The sequence below is a fragment of the Trematomus bernacchii genome, unplaced genomic scaffold, assembly GCF_902827165.1.
Source record: "Trematomus bernacchii unplaced genomic scaffold, fTreBer1.1, whole genome shotgun sequence".
NCBI classification, from domain to species: domain Eukaryota; kingdom Metazoa; phylum Chordata; class Actinopteri; order Perciformes; family Nototheniidae; genus Trematomus; species Trematomus bernacchii.
Genome location: NW_022987727.1, coordinates 9474076 through 9493348, shown reverse-complemented (window position 1 = coordinate 9493348; position 19273 = coordinate 9474076). Strand labels below are relative to the sequence as shown.

The 19273-nt window shown below is 44.8% G+C and overlaps 2 protein-coding genes across 4 annotated transcripts; both read left to right on the top strand.

Moving 5' to 3' along the window:
* The first annotated feature begins 177 nt into the window (after positions 1 to 177).
* dpm1 (dolichyl-phosphate mannosyltransferase subunit 1, catalytic) lies at positions 178 to 3548 on the top strand. The gene is made up of 9 exons (XM_034145479.1): positions 178 to 570; positions 786 to 885; positions 1074 to 1107; positions 1188 to 1264; positions 1783 to 1808; positions 2209 to 2304; positions 2390 to 2458; positions 2545 to 2659; positions 3070 to 3548. The coding sequence occupies exons 1-9, from the start codon at positions 440 to 442 to the stop codon at positions 3172 to 3174; spliced, it is 753 nt and encodes a 250-aa protein (XP_034001370.1). The 5' UTR covers positions 178 to 439; the 3' UTR covers positions 3175 to 3548.
* Positions 3549 to 5155: 1607 nt separating this feature from the next.
* adnpb (activity-dependent neuroprotector homeobox b) lies at positions 5156 to 16473 on the top strand. Of its 3 annotated transcripts, XM_034145110.1 has the most exons (5): positions 5166 to 5252; positions 5647 to 5849; positions 10712 to 10828; positions 11757 to 11849; positions 12516 to 16473. In XM_034145110.1, the coding sequence occupies exons 3-5, from the start codon at positions 10721 to 10723 to the stop codon at positions 15456 to 15458; spliced, it is 3144 nt and encodes a 1047-aa protein (XP_034001001.1). In that variant the 5' UTR covers positions 5166 to 5252; positions 5647 to 5849; positions 10712 to 10720; the 3' UTR covers positions 15459 to 16473. The 3 variants fall into 3 exon arrangements, with proteins under 3 accessions (XP_034001003.1, XP_034001001.1, XP_034001000.1); XM_034145112.1 differs by lacking the exon at positions 5647 to 5849 and having other exon boundaries at positions 5156 to 5252; XM_034145109.1 differs by lacking the exon at positions 5166 to 5252 and having other exon boundaries at positions 5275 to 5849.
* The last annotated feature ends 2800 nt before the right edge of the window (positions 16474 to 19273 follow it).

Below are 19273 nucleotides of genomic sequence, written 5' to 3'. Positions count from 1 at the left end.
GGAAAAAACGGTTATAATAAAGGCTTAGTTCTTTCTCGGAACCGGGTTGAAGAGACAAATGTTTCCGGTAGTGTCTATTTTGAAGAGGACAAATATATTTCCGGTTCCGGTAGCGGCTTTGTCAAGTTAGTCTTGGTGCTACAATCTTTTTGACCTGAAGTCATTTTATTTTTCAAAACAAATGCAGCCCTGAAGACACGGTCAATATTGACCAGGGCTAGCAGCATTGCTACATGATAATGTTTCCCATATGTTTTTGTGATTTTTTTTTTTAGGTAAAGCTGATGTGAACAGAGTCTAAGGCTATTATCTGATTAAGTTAAACCTTACGTTCAGGTCAATGACTTAGACCGATACTCTATTTTGAAAGTAACAAACAGGATGTTGGGGGCACTTTCTCTGACTTCACTCGGTGGGGTTACCATAGATTCACGTCGCCATGGCCAGCCGAAAAGCTTCGCAGCCAAAGCGGGATAGTGGGGACAAATACTCAATACTATTACCTACCTACAACGAAAGGGAAAACCTCCCTTTGATAGTATGGCTTCTGGTGAAATATTTCGGTGAAAGGTGAGTTCCGAAGAGCTGGTTTAGCTGCTCGGCTAGTGCTAGCTACTTTGGTAACATTAGCTAATGTAAGTGATGAGCTGTCACTAAACCAGAGTAAGAATATGACAGCTTTTAACAGTGACATTAAACTTAGGTTAATGTATTTTCAAGTTCATGAACAAGTTTGCACTCTTAGGTTTGTTTAGCTTGATGGAATTACGTTGTTCTTTGTACAGTGGCTACAACTACGAGATAATTGTCATTGACGACGGAAGCCCTGATGGGACGCTGGAGGTGGCAGAGCAGTTGCAGAAAATCTATGGAGAAGATAAGATAGTACGTAAAGAATCCCTGCTCTCAGTGATGGATCCTGGTTGTTCACTTAAACATAATATTATTTTGAGTATTGTGTAAGAAGTGACTAACGACGTCATTGTTTAAAATGATTTACACTGTAAACCTATCTAATGTTGGTTCAAGTAAATGGATGATGCAGACTCTTTTCTCTTTTTTGTGTGTTTCAGCTTCTACGACCAAGAGCAACCAAATTAGGCCTTGGTAAGTTCAAAGCAGTGTATTAGTGTATTCGTTCTGGTCACTTTTGCTTACAATTAATTATCTCCTTTTTCCTTGTATAGGCACTGCTTACATCCACGGCATTAAGCATGCTACTGGGAACTTCGTCATCATAATGGACGCAGATCTTTCCCATCATGTGAGTGGAGCTTCTTTCAATGTGTGTTTACAATATGTTCAAATGAAGACATGACTACTTTTAACATTTATTTTATTATTATGAAATATTATTAGTCTTTCAGTTACTTTTTTGAATAATACATTTATTGTTTGGTTAATCAGATGTCTGAAACTAGGGGAACAAATCTATAATTTCTCACAATCATAATTCCCTAAAAATATACAAAAATTATGAATGAGTTATAAATTAGTTGCCATCAATGCAAATCGATATATAAACTAAACAATTTACCCCCGAGCGGATTATTTTAATAATTCCCGAATTGATTTAGAGTAAGTATTTGGATGGTAGTTAGATTGTGAGTTTAACTGATCTATTTTCTTTGTCAAATCTCTCCTCTATCATCCCTAAAATGTACATTGCTATTTAATATAATTACAATTGAATGTGAAACATAACGGGTTCTGTGAGTGATTTCATTTTGTACGGCATATTATTTTACTGTTTTCCTGTTGGTTTTTGTGTTCTTTTTTCAGCCCAAATTCATCCCAGAATTTATTAAGTAAGTTTTACTACATTTTAATTTCATATCACGTGATTGTGTTGTGTTTTTAAATATTGGAAACATATTGTTTTAGCTATTGTGTCATAATGATAGTTGAAAGGTAAATTGTGCAGAAATACTTTAGTTAAAGGAAGAGTTGAGACCAACAGTACACCATTTTTCTCATGATTTCTATAAAGAGTTGTACAGATCTTCAAATAAATATTTTCTCAAGCAGTGTTCTATTTAGTTCCATAATATTGAAGAGCAGGCAGAGATCTCTACGCCCGATATCTCCAACACTCTGAAACTCACACATAACCAATCGAGGTGGATAAATAGCACTGTAGTTTAGAGAAATGCAGGTTTCATTTCTGGGTGTACTGTCCCTTTAAGACCGTTTTCTCCTGTTGGTCAGAAAGCAGAAGGAAGGTGATTACGACCTGGTGTCTGGCACTCGATACCAAGGCAACGGAGGTGTTTACGGCTGGGACCTGCGCAGGAAACTCATCAGGTAGCTGAGAGTCAACAACTGTTTTTCAATTTCCCCTCACAACAGACCGGAGGCCTGATTTATTTCCTGTCACCTCTCTTCACAGCCGGGGAGCCAACTTTCTGTCTCAGGTGTTGTTGAGACCCGGAGCCTCAGACCTCACCGGCAGCTTCAGGTCCATGGAGCGAGTGTTGTGTGACACTGACTTTTTTTGGGGATATATTTTCTCATACTCATACAGTTTTCTCTCCCGGATGTCAGGTTGTACAAGAAGGCGGTGTTGGAGAGTCTGGTGGAGCGCTGCGTATCCAAAGGCTACGTCTTTCAGATGGAGATGATCGTCCGCGCCAGACAGCTCAACTACACAATCGGAGAAGTGAGGCCCTAATTCATTCATCTATTTGAGAATATCAGATCTGATACATGTTTAAAAAAAGCAGAACATCAATAAATCTTTATATTCATTTGCAGATGCGGAATATTTACTGAGTGCAAATATAATGATGTAGTTCAAATAATTTTTTTCCAGAAAGTGGACCCATGTCTAGATAAAGAAAAATCTCCCCTACTTATTTTCCTTAAATATAAAGAAATAACAGTTTTGCAAATCTGCACTGAGGGCTTTTAAAGGCATTTTGGCTTTCACTGTGAGTGTTTATACGTTTTCTACGACTTAACTATAGACTCTGGACAGAAACATGGTTGACTTTCCCCTGCATTGTGAACCTTTGTGCGTGATTCTGGACACAAAAAACCGAATTCTCTCTTCTTCCTCCAAAACAACAGGTTCCCATCTCCTTTGTGGATCGGGTCTACGGAGAGTCCAAACTGGGAGGAAACGAGATTGTGTCCTTCGTGAAAGGACTGATCACGCTCTTCGCCACCACATGATCAGTTCTGTTGGACATCCCACAGTTAGATAATGTTACCGCGACTTTGAAGTGGCTGTCTTAAACACAGTAGTTGTATCAGAATTTCAATGGGGGGGGGGGGGGGGAAGGCTCTGCTTGTCTACATGGGCAGACAGTGACATGACAGCAATTGACAAGGGAGACATGTTGGCAGTAAATATAAAGTCAGTAGTGGTCTTGAACACTGCAGCCACATAGTGCTCTACATTCCCATCACCCTCTCTAATGACATCTTGATTCATGGACATGATTCCCTCTGCGCACAGCTGAATCAACTGTCACATGGGTTTAAGTACATGTTTACTGCTACACCAGTGATTGTTTGTATACAATTAAAACGTTTGTATTGTTGGATCTGTTTTTTCTGATATTTCTTTTTACAACACGTCCATCTGTTTTTGGTATTCATTGATCACGGTCAAACGTGAAATAAGTGCAAGTGGGCTGTTTATATCCATAAACATAGACATGGATGATTTTGATCAAGTATACCAAATTTTAACCCAATTCCCATAAATATCAAAAACATATATAATATATATATATATATATATAATGTTTGCCAATACTGTCAAGTGTGATAAGTTGGGACCACATTGGGACCGTTATTACCGTTTTATTTACGTTTAAAAATAAAATCACTATAACAAATATTGAGAGTGTATTTTCATGCTTATTCAGGAAAGAAATGTCTTATAATAAATCTTTAAAGAAAGTACAAGGGTTGTACTGCAATAAAAAAGTTATGTTTTGCTAGGAAAATACATCTTTCAAAACTAATTGCATATGCAGATAAAAACAACATGAACACTGTTTTAGCTTTGACATGAAATACAGTACCTCTGAAAAATAAATCTCTGAAATAGCATTGTGTAAAACTATGCATAGTTTCACACAAATAAAGTTACTGAGAGTCACTTGTAGCTTTTTGGGAGCTTTTAACCACATCTCATGGTCTTCTGAAGTACATGATTAGCTCCACTGTGCTGAGGCAGCCAGACATCTCCCTCACATACACCAAAGGAAATGTCATCCAAATGTCAAGCAAGGTGAATATATTTGAATGAATTTCAACAAGTCCCACTGTAAAGACATCCAACGTCTCTCTCCTCACCTTAGTGTGCAAGGCTGGATTAGAGCAGGCGGCGCCCCCAGGCCCTGAACGCTCCAGGCTTATTGTGCTTTGTACTCTACTACTTATGTATTTGAACATATACACGCAAACACAGTAAGAATTTAAGAAAAAGCTTACATTACACAGGAGATTGGAAGCCAAAAATGTCTTATGAAGAAACCTCTCCTATTAGATGTCATACTTTGTCATATTAAAAGCATAAATAGGTTTAAAAAACTTTACTTCAAAACTTTCAAAAAATCTTTAAGAAATGTATAATATGCATAGAAGGTTATGTTTATCAGTTGAGATCAATTCTGATAATAGTCCATAAAGTTGTATACATATTTGCTATGAAAGTTCTTTTCATATATAAATAATGATAATGTAGATTTTGATTGCAGTGACTTAATTGTTACATATTCCTATTTAACATTGCTAATTAAATACCCACATAGCAGACCTATGATCAGTTTGCCCATTTTAGTGAATGATGATAGGGTGTGTAATGGGGCAAGGAAGAACAATAAATTATGAAAAACTTCTACCATGACTTTAACCAGTTAAAAGCAGTTTTAGACTGTATACATGCAGTGCTGTTTTTAGGGCTGTCCTGCGGCCCTTCACTAGGCAATGTGCAGGAAAGTAGTCCCGGTCAGTTTGGTTGAAGGGCGGTAACAGTAGTGTAGTACAGCGCCACCTATCGTCCACCCAGCCGCAGATACCTCTACGGCTGAGTGCTGAGGCACAGTGTACATCCGAGCCTCCGCAGGGGAGGGAAGGGGGGGGGCCAGATGTAGCCTGCGCATGCGCCTACATCGAAAAACCCTCACCAGAAGGACGCCCGCTGTCGGCAGGATCCCGCCACTACTGTGCTGGGTTGTTTACCTCACACAGGCTCGAGCTCAGAAACCAAAGGCCCGCCGCCGTGTTTCAGGGTCCAGGTAGGTGATTTTTTTTTACAAGGGTTTTGCTTAATTGGCCTAATTGATTGACAGATCAATCAAGAGTTTATTGAGCTGTGCTCGCGAGGATCTCACAATGAGATTTTTTATGCTAATCAAGTAGATGTCACTTCCGCCCCTTCTATTTGCGCCATTTTGGATCGGGCAGTTTCTAGGCTGGATGTGTATTGTCTGTCAGAGAAAAGAATGGGCAAAACCATATCGTTTGCCAGGCTGTGATAGGAACACTTAAGAGCGTTTATTTGAAATAGTGGCTCTGCCGGTAGTTGTTGTCAACAGTAGGACATGTGTCCGCCCTCACCACTCAGAAGAATGGAGGTTTTAATTGTCTAATGAGCCTGGGAGGCTTTATGTTCCCGTTTGCCGACCACAGGGAAGAGGATAGCCCGTTTCAGCGAGAGAGAGTCGGGCTTGGAGGATAGACCAACGGACGGACGGGTTGCTGGTTCTCTCCCACGAACAGTTGTCAACTGTACGGATATTAAGGAGCTCTCTGTGGAAAAGTATCTATACACCGCCTCAGTCATCCTGAGGTGACACATTTCACTCAGACGGGAGCAGTGGATGTGAAAGCAGGTAAACTTGTCCGTCATAGTGTTGTCTGTAACAGTCAAAATTAGAGTTAGCAGCGGCTACCTGTGTAGCAGTGAACTAACGTCACAGCTGAGGTAACTTGGCTGTCGATAAAACGTGTATTAACGTTGTTTCTTTAAGTCAGGGGGGGTCAACGTAACCAAGTTGAATTACTTATCCGGTAGCCTTGTTTACCTGCTGAGGTAAACTCAAGCGAAAGCTCTTTTTTGTATAAATAAGCACAGAAACAGCAGCAGTAGTTTTGAACAGCCCGTGTTGTTGATGCGAGTTGGCTAGCTTAGCATGCTAACTTAGCGCGATGTGTCCCCATTCTTTGTCAGCGGCAGCAGCTCCCCGACAAGCCCATCGATATGGATACTGCCAGATGTTGATCAGGGGTTATTGCATACACACAAACGTTACCTCTCTGCACGAGTTGCTCCGTTATATCCCACATCAGCTAAACCTACCACGACACGCAGGTATTTCGACTTTAATGAAAGAGAAATGCTAAATGACTATTGAGAGTGTAAAGCTGCACTACTGTACAGGGAGTTCTTTATTGTGGGTGGAACATTATACCTATTCACAACCAGGTGCAGATTGTTGCGTATGTTACGTATTATCTTTAAATTATGCACGTTTTTCTATCCTCCCCCTTATTAGAATATGACCAGCCAGGTGGGTTGAGATGCCCTCATACCCTGTGTAGGATCCAGGGTGAGGAGGGCTGCCACTTGGTGGGGGCAAGTGTCAGATTAGGATCATGGGCACTACCACACACACTCAGAGGAGCCTCATATTCAGAGTGCTCTACACCCTTATTGCTGAGGGCCACAGACAGGTGTTGAAACTCCAGTGGATTTGAATCAACCCAAACTTTTCTGCTGTGAATATGTCTGTTGTCCCCTCAGTGAACATGTACACATGGAAGGGGATGAGGAGTAGTGAAGCAGAACATAGGTTATCTTGTCCCAGTGGAGGAGTGAGGGAGCGTGAGGAAATCTGTGGTGGAAGGTTTGTAGGCCCTATTTTTTTTCCTCCCACAGGGGAAGGGGGAGACCTGTTTTCTGCCAGCAGCCCTCAGCAGAGAGAGTCTCCTCTTCCTTCTCTCCCTCCCACTCAGCCTCTCCTCGGCTTTTTTCTCCCTTCCTCCCACTCCCCCTCCCTGTCTACCCATCGCCCCCCTCTTTTTTCTCACCCTCTTCCATTTTCTCCCTCTCATCTCCTTTCCTCACCCTCCCTCCCTCCCTCCCTCCCTCCCTTTCCTTCTCCTCCCTCCCTCCCTCCCTCCCTCCCTCCCCCCTCCCTCCCTCCCTTTCCTTCTCCTCTGAGCCTCTGTTCGACCTCCCTGCCTCCCCCCTCCACTTCCGTCGCTCTCTCTCTCATCTCTCCCCTCTCTCTCCCTCCTTTTCCTCCCAGCTCCCTCACCCCCCCTCCACCTCTTCCTCCCAGCTCCCTCACCCCCCCTCCACCTCTTCCTCCCAGCTCCCTCACCCGCCCCCCCTCCACCCTCCACCCTCCACCCTCCACCTCATCCTATCTCCCCCTCCCCCTTCACTGATCTCTCTAGCTCCTTCTGTCCCTCCCCTTCCTCCCTCCCAACATCCCTCCCTCTCTCCCATCCCTCCCCTCCCTTCCCCCTCCACTGCAGACATATTGTAGAGGCTGCTGCTGACTCAATAGGAGGCGCCATTCTGTGATGGTATTGCGAGGCAGGGAGGAAAAGGGGGCAGCAGAGACAGCATAGGGAGGCTTACATAATGGAGCTGCTCTCTAGCGCCATCTGCAAGTAATGGGAGGAAGACGGAGAGAGAGAGGGGAAGTGGGCCCGGGTGTCTCTTTCACTCACTCCAGCACTTCTTCTTAATGGTGGACAGACAGACAGACCGCAGGGAAGACAGTGAGACATTCAGTGAGACATGTCTACTGTTCTCATGACTCCTCACTCGGCCCACAGTTAGTGGAACCACACACACACACACGCACGCACGCACAGTTCCCCCTCTCTGTTCTGGGTTTTCGAGAAGGGAAACGAGCTGAGGTGTTTGCAGGGATTGTTTGGCACTCTGCTGTTTGTTGACACTGAGCTGCCTTTCATGTCATGCTACATCAGTGACCTTTGACCTAACTACACGCAGCACTGATCTGAATGGAGACATCGACCGGCCACTTTTGGAGAGTGAATTAAACAGCACTTACTTAATCTGGCAAAAGGTGCCTTCACTTATGAAGCTGAGCTCCATGGTGGGGATGATCACGCATTAGTACTGTTTGCATGGTGTTCCTGTCTAATTCGCAATTGTGGTTGTGAGGTAGTGTGGTCGTCTAACAACCAGAAGGTAGGGGTTTTGACCCCAGCCCCTGCAGTCGAAGTGTTGATGTGTTTCGGGCAAGATACTTAACCCAAAGTTGCTCCTTATAGCATATGGCCATTGTATGGCAGCCTCTGTACTAAAGGGGCCCTGTTATGCTAATTCTCAGGTTCATATTTGTATTTTTTGCCTTCACTGTGACATGTCTCCATGCTTTAATGTTCAAAAAGCTCTTTATTTTTCTCATACTGCCTGTGCTGCAGCACCTCTTTTCACCCTCTGTCTGAAACCAGAGCCCAATCTGCTCTGATTGGTTAGCTGGCCAGCTCTGTTGTGATTGGTGCTCCTCTTAATGGCACATTTCTACTGCAGTGCGTAGCACAGTTTAAGCGTGCCGTGCCAAACCCGGCCCGTTTTTTGTTGCGTTTCCACTAGGGGTAGTTCCGGCTAACGGGTACTTTTTCACAGTTTTTCTGGTTCTCCAAAATCCAGGTTCTTTCCGGGCCAACAACCGGGCTGAATATGCTAAACTAGTGACGGCAAGGGGGCTACAACTACAACAAAATGAACATATTTGACCGTGATTTAATTGTAATACACGTTTCAAAATGATGCCGAAGTAACAACATACTGATACCGGTTTGTAAAAACCATGAATTAATGCTTTGACAAGTCTGCAGACAGACGGCAGGCGAAAAACCTTTTAAAATGCGTGTTTTCTAAAAGGAGATCGGCTAAGCTAACGTTGTATATGCTCCGACCGTCCACACTCACAACAACGGCCTATACAGACATAAATAAACCAGCGACTGTATTCGCCATGACACAGGCAGTCTGTGGTGTGTACTTGTTTAACTTTTGTCTAGTTTCTGAACAGTTATGAGGAGCTGTGAGCTTGAATGCTAACAGCTAACGGCTGATGTTGGTTTTCTGTGGTTCGCATTGAAGATGACGTCACGGCTCCGCCTACACTGTGTTACTATAGTTACTGCCCCAGCTACTAAACTGTAATGGAAATGCAGCATAAAGTGAGCCTGGCCTACCAAGGCCTAACTATACCGTACTAAGCCGAGCGAGGCCCTGCAGTGGAAATGCGCCATTAGAGATGTCCTGACCCTTAACCATCACTTACAATGTATTAAAATGCTAGCCAATAGAAGCGTGAGTGTTATGTAGTGATGTCCCTATGTTACAGAAGTAATCAAAGGAGTCCAATGGAGGCGTTTCGTGCGGGTGGGTTTGGGAGAGAAACTCCCCCAGGGGGAGGGGAGTACTGTATATGTAAAGTGCTTGGAGAAGTCGTAAAGCCTGGAAATGCGCTATATAAATGCATTCATTTACCAGCCGGTGAGGTTGGCCCAGGTCAAATAAAAACTTAAATAGTTCACACACACAAAAAATGTGTGTAGCTTTAGTACACAGCTCGAAGGCAATGCAAAACTCGGCTGTATTTCTCATCATAAATAATAAACCACGAGCACCCGGTTGCAACTTTAGTTAAAGATGCCCTGGAGTTTTCTTTTAAACAAACAATGCATTTTGGTGATAAAGCACTGCATGTTAATATTCAAGCAACGTGTACGTGTAACCTGGAGGTACAACAAACATATTGAATTCATGTCCATCCTGAAACATTTGCCAACTAAGCAGTTTCTTTTTGGGAATATTTGAAATGTTCATTGTTTACATCCATGTTTAAAAGCTAGCAGTCTTCTTGTACCCTGCCATTGCTGTTTGTGTTGTCTAGAATTTGGGAGGGATGAAACCCTCTTTAATGGTCACACATGCAGAGCACACAGTGACATGTGTTCTCTGCATTTAACCCATCCTAGTACCAGGAGTCTAGTACTAGGAGCAGTGGGCAGCTATTGTACCGGGGAGCAATAGGAGTGAGGGGGGAAGGGGGGGGGTGTCCGGTACCTTGCTCAAGGGCACCACGGCAGGGCAGGAGGTGAACTGGGACCTCTCCAAGTAGCAGTCCACACTCCATATTTTAGGTCTGGTCGGGGACTTGAACCGGCGACCCTACAGCTCCCAGTCCAAGCCCCTACTGACTGAGCCACTGCCGGACCGGCAGCAACTTTCTTGTCTCAGTCCCTGAAATGGTGTGAACCATTGGTAGGAATGTGTATCATCACGTTCTTGGGCGCATTCATGAATATGTGCTGCTGTTCGTAAAAAAAAAGCTTCCTCAGTGATAACTATAGAGTCGTAAAATCCTCTCCGAGAGTCTCAAAATGTGTTTTGCATCGGATAAGCTTTTAAACGCCTTTGTGTTACAAACTGGACTCCCTTCATTCTCACCGGTACCTTTAACAACACCGCAGCCCCCCTGCTGTCATTTAAATGTTTCACTGAGTAAAACAATAACAAATGAACAGATAACTGTCTGAATGCCCAAAAGCCAATACTATAACAAATAATCAAAGCCATCAAGTCTCATATTTAATTTAAAAAAGATGATGTTTCTTACTTTTAGGCTTTATACTAGGCAGGTTAAGTCAAGCGTACACCTGTTGATGCTTTGTGTTTTTTTCTTTTTCGATTCAGGCTGGCAGAATGTTCCAGCTCCCCGTCAATAACCTGGGCAGTCTGCGGAAAGCGAGGAAAAATGTCAAGAGGGTCCTGGGAGACATCGGCTTGGAGTTCTGTAGAGATCACGTAGAGGTGAGTGTGCCCTGACTTTGGTACTTTTATAATGATGAACACCCATTCTACTGTTCCTTTGAGGTAATAACTCTGCCTTAAGTAGCACACAGTGAATCCCGAGTTTCCACGTGATAAAATATGACTTAGATGTTCCTTAAATTCATATTCCCAGCATCATCGTTAGAAGTTTGTTTTGGTTTGATAATAAAGTCCGTTTTGGAAGTGAGATAGCTCAGTACAGGAAGTTAAGGTTCAGCACTGCTGCATACATGTAGTAATCTGTGATCTGAGCTCATATAATATACAGAATGTTTTTACCTTCATTGACACCCTGTCCTCATTCTTTTATATCACACGTAGGTCAGGAGAAATATGCTTCTCCGGCTTAAAAGCAGAACCCAAAGATTTTACATAATTCAGCATCCAATAATCCTAGACACCAACACACTCCTCACAGCTCCTCATGTTGGACAGACGTTGTTGTTGTCATTCATGTACATGAGAACTACGAGCCAGAATCTAATTGCACACAAGATTATGAAGGCCATAAGTGAAAATAGTGAATTCTTTTCCAGCCCCAACATAAAGTAAACGCGTTTCCAAGAGGACAAAAGAAATCTGGGAAGAATGTCACCCCTTTAAAATCTTATCTTAGCTTTTGTTTGACACGCAGGAGAGCAAAGGCAGACTTTGGATTTGTGCACATCAACAAATCTGTTGCCTACAATTACCCAGAAACCCCTTTGTCATAAACATCTCTAAAGCAAGCTGAGGTTGGCATCACCCAAAGAAGAACACTGACATTTTTACAAAATGTACTTGCCTAGTGTGTGCCCATGAGGCAGTCGTTTGCTGCAGGAATCTTTCAAATGGAATATGTCCTCATTGATTGTGCCTTTTGCTTTATCATCATAACGTTTGAATGTTCTCTGCCTTCTTGTTTTAGGACTTCAAAGCCTATACTCCTCCGGAGGTTTATATAAAGCACACTTGCTGGGAAGATGTGTGCATGTGGGAACCATCACATACCAAAGTCCAGGTGTGTGACACACTCAGATACGCATTCTCACATAAATGTCTCTTTCTTTTTGGACCACTGATATTATTATCTATTTTTAAATAAATGTTATACTTGCTCCACAGCAACAGAGACAAATAAATAATGGTACAATACAATAGTCTTGGTGTTTGACCAATTATATTTAACATAATATAATAATTTAAATAATTGAACATTATGTTTTTTAGGAAAGTATACGTGTGAATTTAAATATACTCTTTGATAAATGCTTTATTTTCAACACATTCTGGAGTTTAATTTATACAATGACTCGTATATTTTATTCACTAAAATATTTGAATACTTGAAATAAAGGAATCCTGTTATATTTGTTTGTCTGCTCCTGGCGTCTCACACCAGACCTGTGCTAGCTAAGCAGTAAATAATAATGATCACATAAAACAATCAAAGTCAATAGCAACAGCTGGTAAAATAAATAAAGGGACAATAAACATTGATTGCTGTGGGTATAAAGAAAGGGTTTCTACTTTATTATTCATAATTGTGTTTAAGGCTTCAAGAATCTGTAATGTTTTTGTTTAGGTACCTTGAGAGTGCTTATATTTTACTCTGAAAAAGAAGGATGTACCCTGGAGACAAAAAAACCTGTCAAGTCTAAACTTTTTCCCACCTCTGTGTCTCCAGGACTACAGATCAAAGCCCTTCTGCTGCACCGGCTGCCTCTTTTCATCCAAATACTTCTCGGCGTACAAGAGCCATTTCCGCAACGTCCACAGCGAGGACTTTGAGAACAACATTCTGCTCAACTGCCCCTACTGCACTTACAATGGCAACAAAAAGACTTTGGAAACGCACATCAAACTGTTCCACATGCCTAACAACGCCGTGCGGCAGGGCCCCGGTGGAATGGTGGTGGGGGCCAGTGGGCTCGTGATGAAAGACGGGGTGCTGAAAAGGACCGGGGACAGCGTGGAACAGGCGGTGTACTACTGCAAGAAGTGCACCTACAGGGACCCTTTGTACAATGTGGTGCGCAAGCACATCTACCGGGAACACTTCCAACAAGTGGCCCAGCCCTATATTGTGAAACCGGGAGAGAAGGCAAAAACTCAGAACGGTTCCACAGAGAGTAACAACACAAACAGTGTGAACAGTAACCAGATTCACTGCAAGAAGTGTCTCTTTGTCCCCCGGACCTACGAGGCTCTCGTCCAACACGTCATCGAGGACCACGAGAGGATTGGCTACCAGGTGACCGCCATGATCGGTCACACCAGTGTGATAGTCCCCCGTCCCAAACCCCTCATCATGGTCCCGCCCAAAACCCACGGAGACAAGACCATCATTGGGATGGGCCCTAAAGGTGCAGTCATGGCCACCACCAGGTCTCCTGCCTCCCAGCTGGGCAGAGTCATCATCTCATCAAAGGCGGGCTTCAATGCTCAGAGTCTCCTAACGGGGATGAAACATGATGTCAGGTTAAAGGGTCAGTCGTTCACTATCGGCAGCCAGCAGGTGAGGGTGACTCTCCCGGGGAACGCCCAGGTTTCTGTTCCCCAGCAGTCGCATGCAGCCAAGCAGCTTCTTTCCAGCAGCGGCCTGCGGAGTCCTGTTGTGCTCAACGCCTCTTCACTCAAATCCAACTCTCTGGGATCCCGGGTCCAGGCGGCAGGTACCACCGTAGCCTCCGTCACGGCCAAGAAAAGCGGCTCCTCAGTCCTCGGCACATCCTACACCCAGAAGTGGAAAATCTGCACCATCTGCAACGAGCTCTTCCCGGAGAACGTGTACAGCGCTCACTTTGAGAAGGAGCACAAAGCGGAGAAGGTGCCGGCTGTTGCCAACTACATCATGAAGATCCACAACTTCACCAGCAAGTGTCTGTACTGCAACCGCTATCTGCCCAGCGACACGTTGTTGAACCACATGTTGATCCACGGGCTGTCCTGCCCGCACTGCCGCGCCACCTTCAACGACGTGGAGAAGATGGTGTCCCACATGCGGCAGGCGCACCCCGATGAGACCGTGGGCCCACGCACAGATTCCCCCTTGACCTTTGACCTCACTCTGCAGCAGGGCAATCCCAAGAATGTTCAGTTGATTGTCACTACCTACAACATGAGAGACGCTCCCGAGGAGTCAGTGGCGTTTCACGCTCAAAACAACAACACCTCCGCATCCTCAGCTCTGTCTGCCTCCCTAATATCAGGCAAGAGGTTAATGCCTCTGCACCCCCCCAAAACAGCTTCAGGGGGATCTGACAGTGCACCAACCAAGAGTGCTCCACAGGCATCTGTGCCCTACAAGAGGGACGTGGGGAAGACGCTGTGTCCTCTCTGCTTCTCTATCCTCAAGGGCCCCATCTCAGACTCACTGGCCCACCACCTGAGAGAGAGGCACCAGGTGATCCAGACTGTCCACCCTGTAGAAAAGAAACTGACCTACAAGTGTATTCACTGCTTGGGGGTTTATACTAGCAACATGACGGCCTCCACCATCACTCTACACCTGGTGCACTGTCGAGGTGTAGGGAAGACCCAAAATGGGCAGGAGAGCCGGGCGGCTCACTCGCCTCGGGTCAGCCAGGCCCCGAGCAGCACTCAGAAACGGGCCAGCTTTGATAGCTCTGACAGCAGTGCGCCAAAACGAAGGAAGCCCCCTGGAGAAAGGGCCAACCCACGGGACAACGGTCCATCTACGTTTGTAGAAGACCCAGATGAACCTGTAATTCTGGCGCTTGATCCCAAAGTGCATGAAAACGAGTCGTACGAATCCAGGAAGGCGTTCCTAACGCAGTATTTCAATCAAGCGCCGTATCCCACACAGCGAGAGGTGGAGAAGCTGGCGGCCAGTCTGTGGCTGTGGAAGTCGGACATCTCCAGCCACTTTGTGAACAAAAGGAGGAAATGTGTGCAGGAATGTGAAAGCCAGAACCCCGGCGTGTTTCTCGGGTTCAGCATGCACGAGCTGAGCAGAGTGAGCCACGAGCTGGACATCGTGCAGGACGCCGTGTTGGAGGGCAAGCCGAGCAAGGGGCGGACCTCCAGGACGCACATAGGGGTGTCAGAGCAGGCTCTCCGGAAACATAGGGAGCTTGCAGCTGCTAATGGTGGGGTGGCCCCCCCACAGAAGGGAACTGCGGAGCCTACCAAAGGAGCGCCATCTGCACCAAAACCCAACAGTGCCAGCACAGACCAAACCAAGACAATCAACAGCACCTTAGCACAGAAAATACCTCTAGACCTGTCAGAGCCCATCGCCATCGACTCTGATAGCGAGGAGGACGAGCAGCAGAGTGATAACAAGCAGCGAGAGGGAGAGGTACGTCTCCATGGAAACAAACAGCTTGCTGGAGCTGACAAGAGAATGGAGCCGGGGACAGGTGCTAAGATAGTTTCAGATCTAGACGACTTGTCAGACGAAGAGGATGACGAAGACGATGAGGACGACGACGACGAGGAAGATGAGGAGGAGGCACATGTAGAGAACGGCTTCGGGCCCACGGAGGGCTCAGAGAGACAGGCTGCTAAAGGAAGAGACTCTCTACCTATCATTATTCCCAAGTTTGTACCATCAGCGGCGAGGAGCAGGAGGGACAGGGCCCAGCTGGGCAAACAGCAGGTCTGACTGATAACATCAAAAAGACTCACACAGTGAGAGAGACACTTTTAGATTTGATCCACGCCAACAAATCTGCCTCGCCTGCACTGAAGGACACGGCCCGGTCACATCGGGTATCTGTGAAGGAGGGAGCGATGAGGAGAGAAATCAAAACAAGCCATCCAATGAATTGTATAGGCTCAACAAGCAGCTAGGGAAGATGTAGAGATTTGTCAACAAAAGTTTCAATGTTTGACACCAGAGAAGTCACACCAAACAAATAGGACGTTTTTTGCCTTCTATATTCTTTATTACATTGAGATGAGGAGCTTTGATTCAGCCACTGAACTCGTAAGCGTGGCGTAAAATATTGAGTTGTTGTGAGGTTAAGCTTTTTAAGCTGGCCAGATAATTCATCATTTTTCATGTAGTAACACCGCGATGCTAGTGTATATTTGTACAGTCTTTTAGACATGTTTGGACAGACGTTTCCGTACATGTACCCCTGGATATTTGCTATTACCTGTGTGTAAGGTAACCTCATATGTTCTACATTGGTATGCTTAACGATAGTTGTCGCTTTGGTGGCTGGTATTTTTTTTTTTTAATAAAAACCTAGTTTTTTTGCTAAATAATATATCTATATATGAAATAACATTTGATTTATTTTTGCTTTAACACTGATTATTTTTTTCATTTTTATTTTTGTTATGATTTCTCTTCTGAAAGGATAGTGGTGTCGGGCTATTTCCCCACAGATTAAAGGGGCATTTCATCAACTTTCTGCAGCCTCATGCTCTATGCGTTGACTGTACCGTTCTATTTTTACAATTCTAACTTGATGTTTCTTTGCTCAACAAGACTGGACAGTAGGAAGCATACTGAGTCCCACAACAGTGAAAGCTATTATTATTATTCAATTTGTGTTATTTGAATTGTGTGTATTTGTTTTAATGTTTTCATTTTTCATTTGAGCATTTATGAAAAATAAAGTGCTGTTACTGTGCTTCTCACTGAAATAATGGTCATGCCAGTTTATTTTTGTTTAAAGGAAGAACAAGAAGGATTTTGCCCAAAAACTATTCTTGATCAACAGAAAAACTGAATGTATTGTAAACCTTTTTTTTTTTTTAAGTTACTCTTGAAACAAGCCTCATTAAAAAAAAAACGGCAATCTATAACTCCAGGGATCATAACAAAATGATGTATACACAAGTGGTTACACAGAGTGCCCGCACTAGTTGAACAGCCAAATGTCATCCAAAGTGTAAACCAATGGGACGCCAGGGCCAGGGACTGGCCAAATAAAAAATGTTTATAACATTTTATTTGAATACAATGAGCTATCAAGGGGAAGGAATGAAGTTTCAGTATGATTTGAAGACTGATATCATCTTGTCTTTTAACTTTACAGTCAGCGCAACACTGCATGTACCAGCCTGCAGCCAGGAAGATGGATCATATTCAAATGCAAGAAATGCCTGTCTTTTGGTTTTTATAGTTTTCCTTTGAGTATTATTTTTTATATATAATAAATCTAATGTAAGTGACATCATGCAAATGATACTTTCACTGAAGTAATTGAAAAGTATTTGTTGAACAGTTCAAATGAGCAAATTGAATATCAATCATCATCTTGAAGAATATGTACATTGCTTATTCATTTTTAGATAGAACGGTGACAGGTGGGATGCTATTTCTTTATATCTCTAAAATAAATATAAATATGGTCACCTTTAAAGCGGACAGTTAACACCAAAATCAAACGAACCTATTTTTCCTCCAGCGTTGCATTTCTTTGTCGGGATTTGCTGTAAAGATATCTGCCTTGTTTCTACCAAGTACCATCTAGTTCCATTATATTCCAGAGAAGGCAGTCATCTTTACGGATGATATCTCCAACACTATGCATCTCACACCTAAGCATACTTGATTTGACGAAACGTGTATTTTCAAGTGAACTTAATATTTGTGTTCAAAAGAGGTTCTTCTAGTTTTTTGAAATGCTGATAGTGAAGTTATACATTGTGCCCAGTTGAAAATATACCTCAGTACCTGTGTCAAACCCTCTGCTCTCAGTTCCTAAATCCAGCTGGCTGACAGAAATCTGTGACAGCTACACATTTGAAGTAAACCTTGTTGAACGTCAGGTGCACATCCAGATGTTTTAAGAAAACATGAAACATGTTATCATGGTATGTTTGCCAGAAAGCTATAAAACCTCCTAGCTTTATCAAATGGTCCCTGCCTGCATGTTACCTATGATTAGAGATGGAACATTATTAACCCTTTGAGCTGCACCATTGGACGGATGGCACTCTCCCAGAGTAGGGATGGATCACTGACACCTTGTGAGTCTCACTATCCTACACACAGGTGAATTGAGTGAAGTAAGATGCGTCGATTCACTTCATCTATTTTTACCTCATAGTAGTTAATTACAAATGCCATCCTTTGCCGCCCTGGGATGAGGAATCTAAAATGGAGGGAAATTACCCTAGTGCAGGAGGGAGAGAGGGAGGGAGGCAAGACTCTGCCTGGCTCGCTAGTCAGTGTTGCTATGCTGTTGTAAGGAGTGAGAGAGAGGAAGGTAGGGAGGGAGGGAAGGAGTGGTGGGGGAGGCTGAAGGAGAGAGAGTGAGAGAGGCCCGGCAGACTGTGGGGGAGGCGGAGGCCTCATCTGCAGTGCTGTGTGCAGAAGGAGCGCCTAACAGCCTTTCAAAGGGGGAAGGGGAGGCGAGAGAGAGAGAGGGGGAGACAAGAGGAAAGGGGTGGGTAAAGGAGCGGGGGGGGGAAGGGGAGAGGAATGGGAGCGCGAGGGAGGAGAAGCAAAGAGAAGGGAGAGGTTGAAGGAGGGGAGGAAGTGGTAGGGGCAGACTGAGGAGTAGGGGCCTATAGGGGGGAGAGATGGGAGAGGAAGGGGGTGAGATGGGAGGAGGAGGAGTGGGGGGAGGGCAGGTGATAGTGGTGTCGAGACTGGCGCCCCCTGTAGCTGGAGGAGGGACACAGCAAGGCCCGCGTGTGTGTGTGTGTGTGTGTGTGTGTGTGTGTGTGTGTGTGTGTGTGTGTGTGTGTGTGTGTGTGTGTGTGTGTGTGTGTGTGTGTGTGTGTGTGTGTGTGTGTGTGTGTGTGTGGTGCCAGACACAAAGAGGTGCAGGCTGCTTTCTTAACACGTCACTCGTACTTAACAGCGGGGGTGGGGGGGGGGGGGGGGGCTAATTGCTTGATCTGGTCCCAGGTTTCAGTTTAGAATTTGCCCCCACCTGACCTGCAGCACCTGAGCTGTGATCACATGACCATCAGGAGGTAAGAGGAGAGGAGAGGGAGGCAGATCTGAGGGGGGTGATGTGAGGAAGGAGGAGAGAGGGGGACATGTAGCAGGTTGTCATGGTGTAACGGCTGCAGTGGAGTCGATGATGGCGCCTCCTGCAGGAAACTGAGGTGTGGGGGGGGGGGGGGGGGGTTAATAATAACACATTTGTACGAGAGTGTGTGCGAGTGGATGTGATGTAGTGGGTTCAACATTTCCTCATGTAATTTACATCCTGTGAATATTGCATGTTGCTGGAGGTCATCTGGATCAGGGTGCCACGCAAACCGGGACTATGACACCAGCACGGGGGGGGGGGGGGGGGGGGGGGTAAAGAAAGAGGCCTCTTCTGCAGTGCTGGGAGATGGAGAAAGGGGGGTGTGAGTGAGGGGGGAGGCACAGACACAGTGGAGGATGGAGATAGAGATAGAGGTGGGGGGGCTGCAGACACCACTAGCGCCTCCTGCAGTCAGAGCAGCCCTGCTACACACCGGGCAGATGATTCATGGGGAGAAAATGATGAAATTGAATGA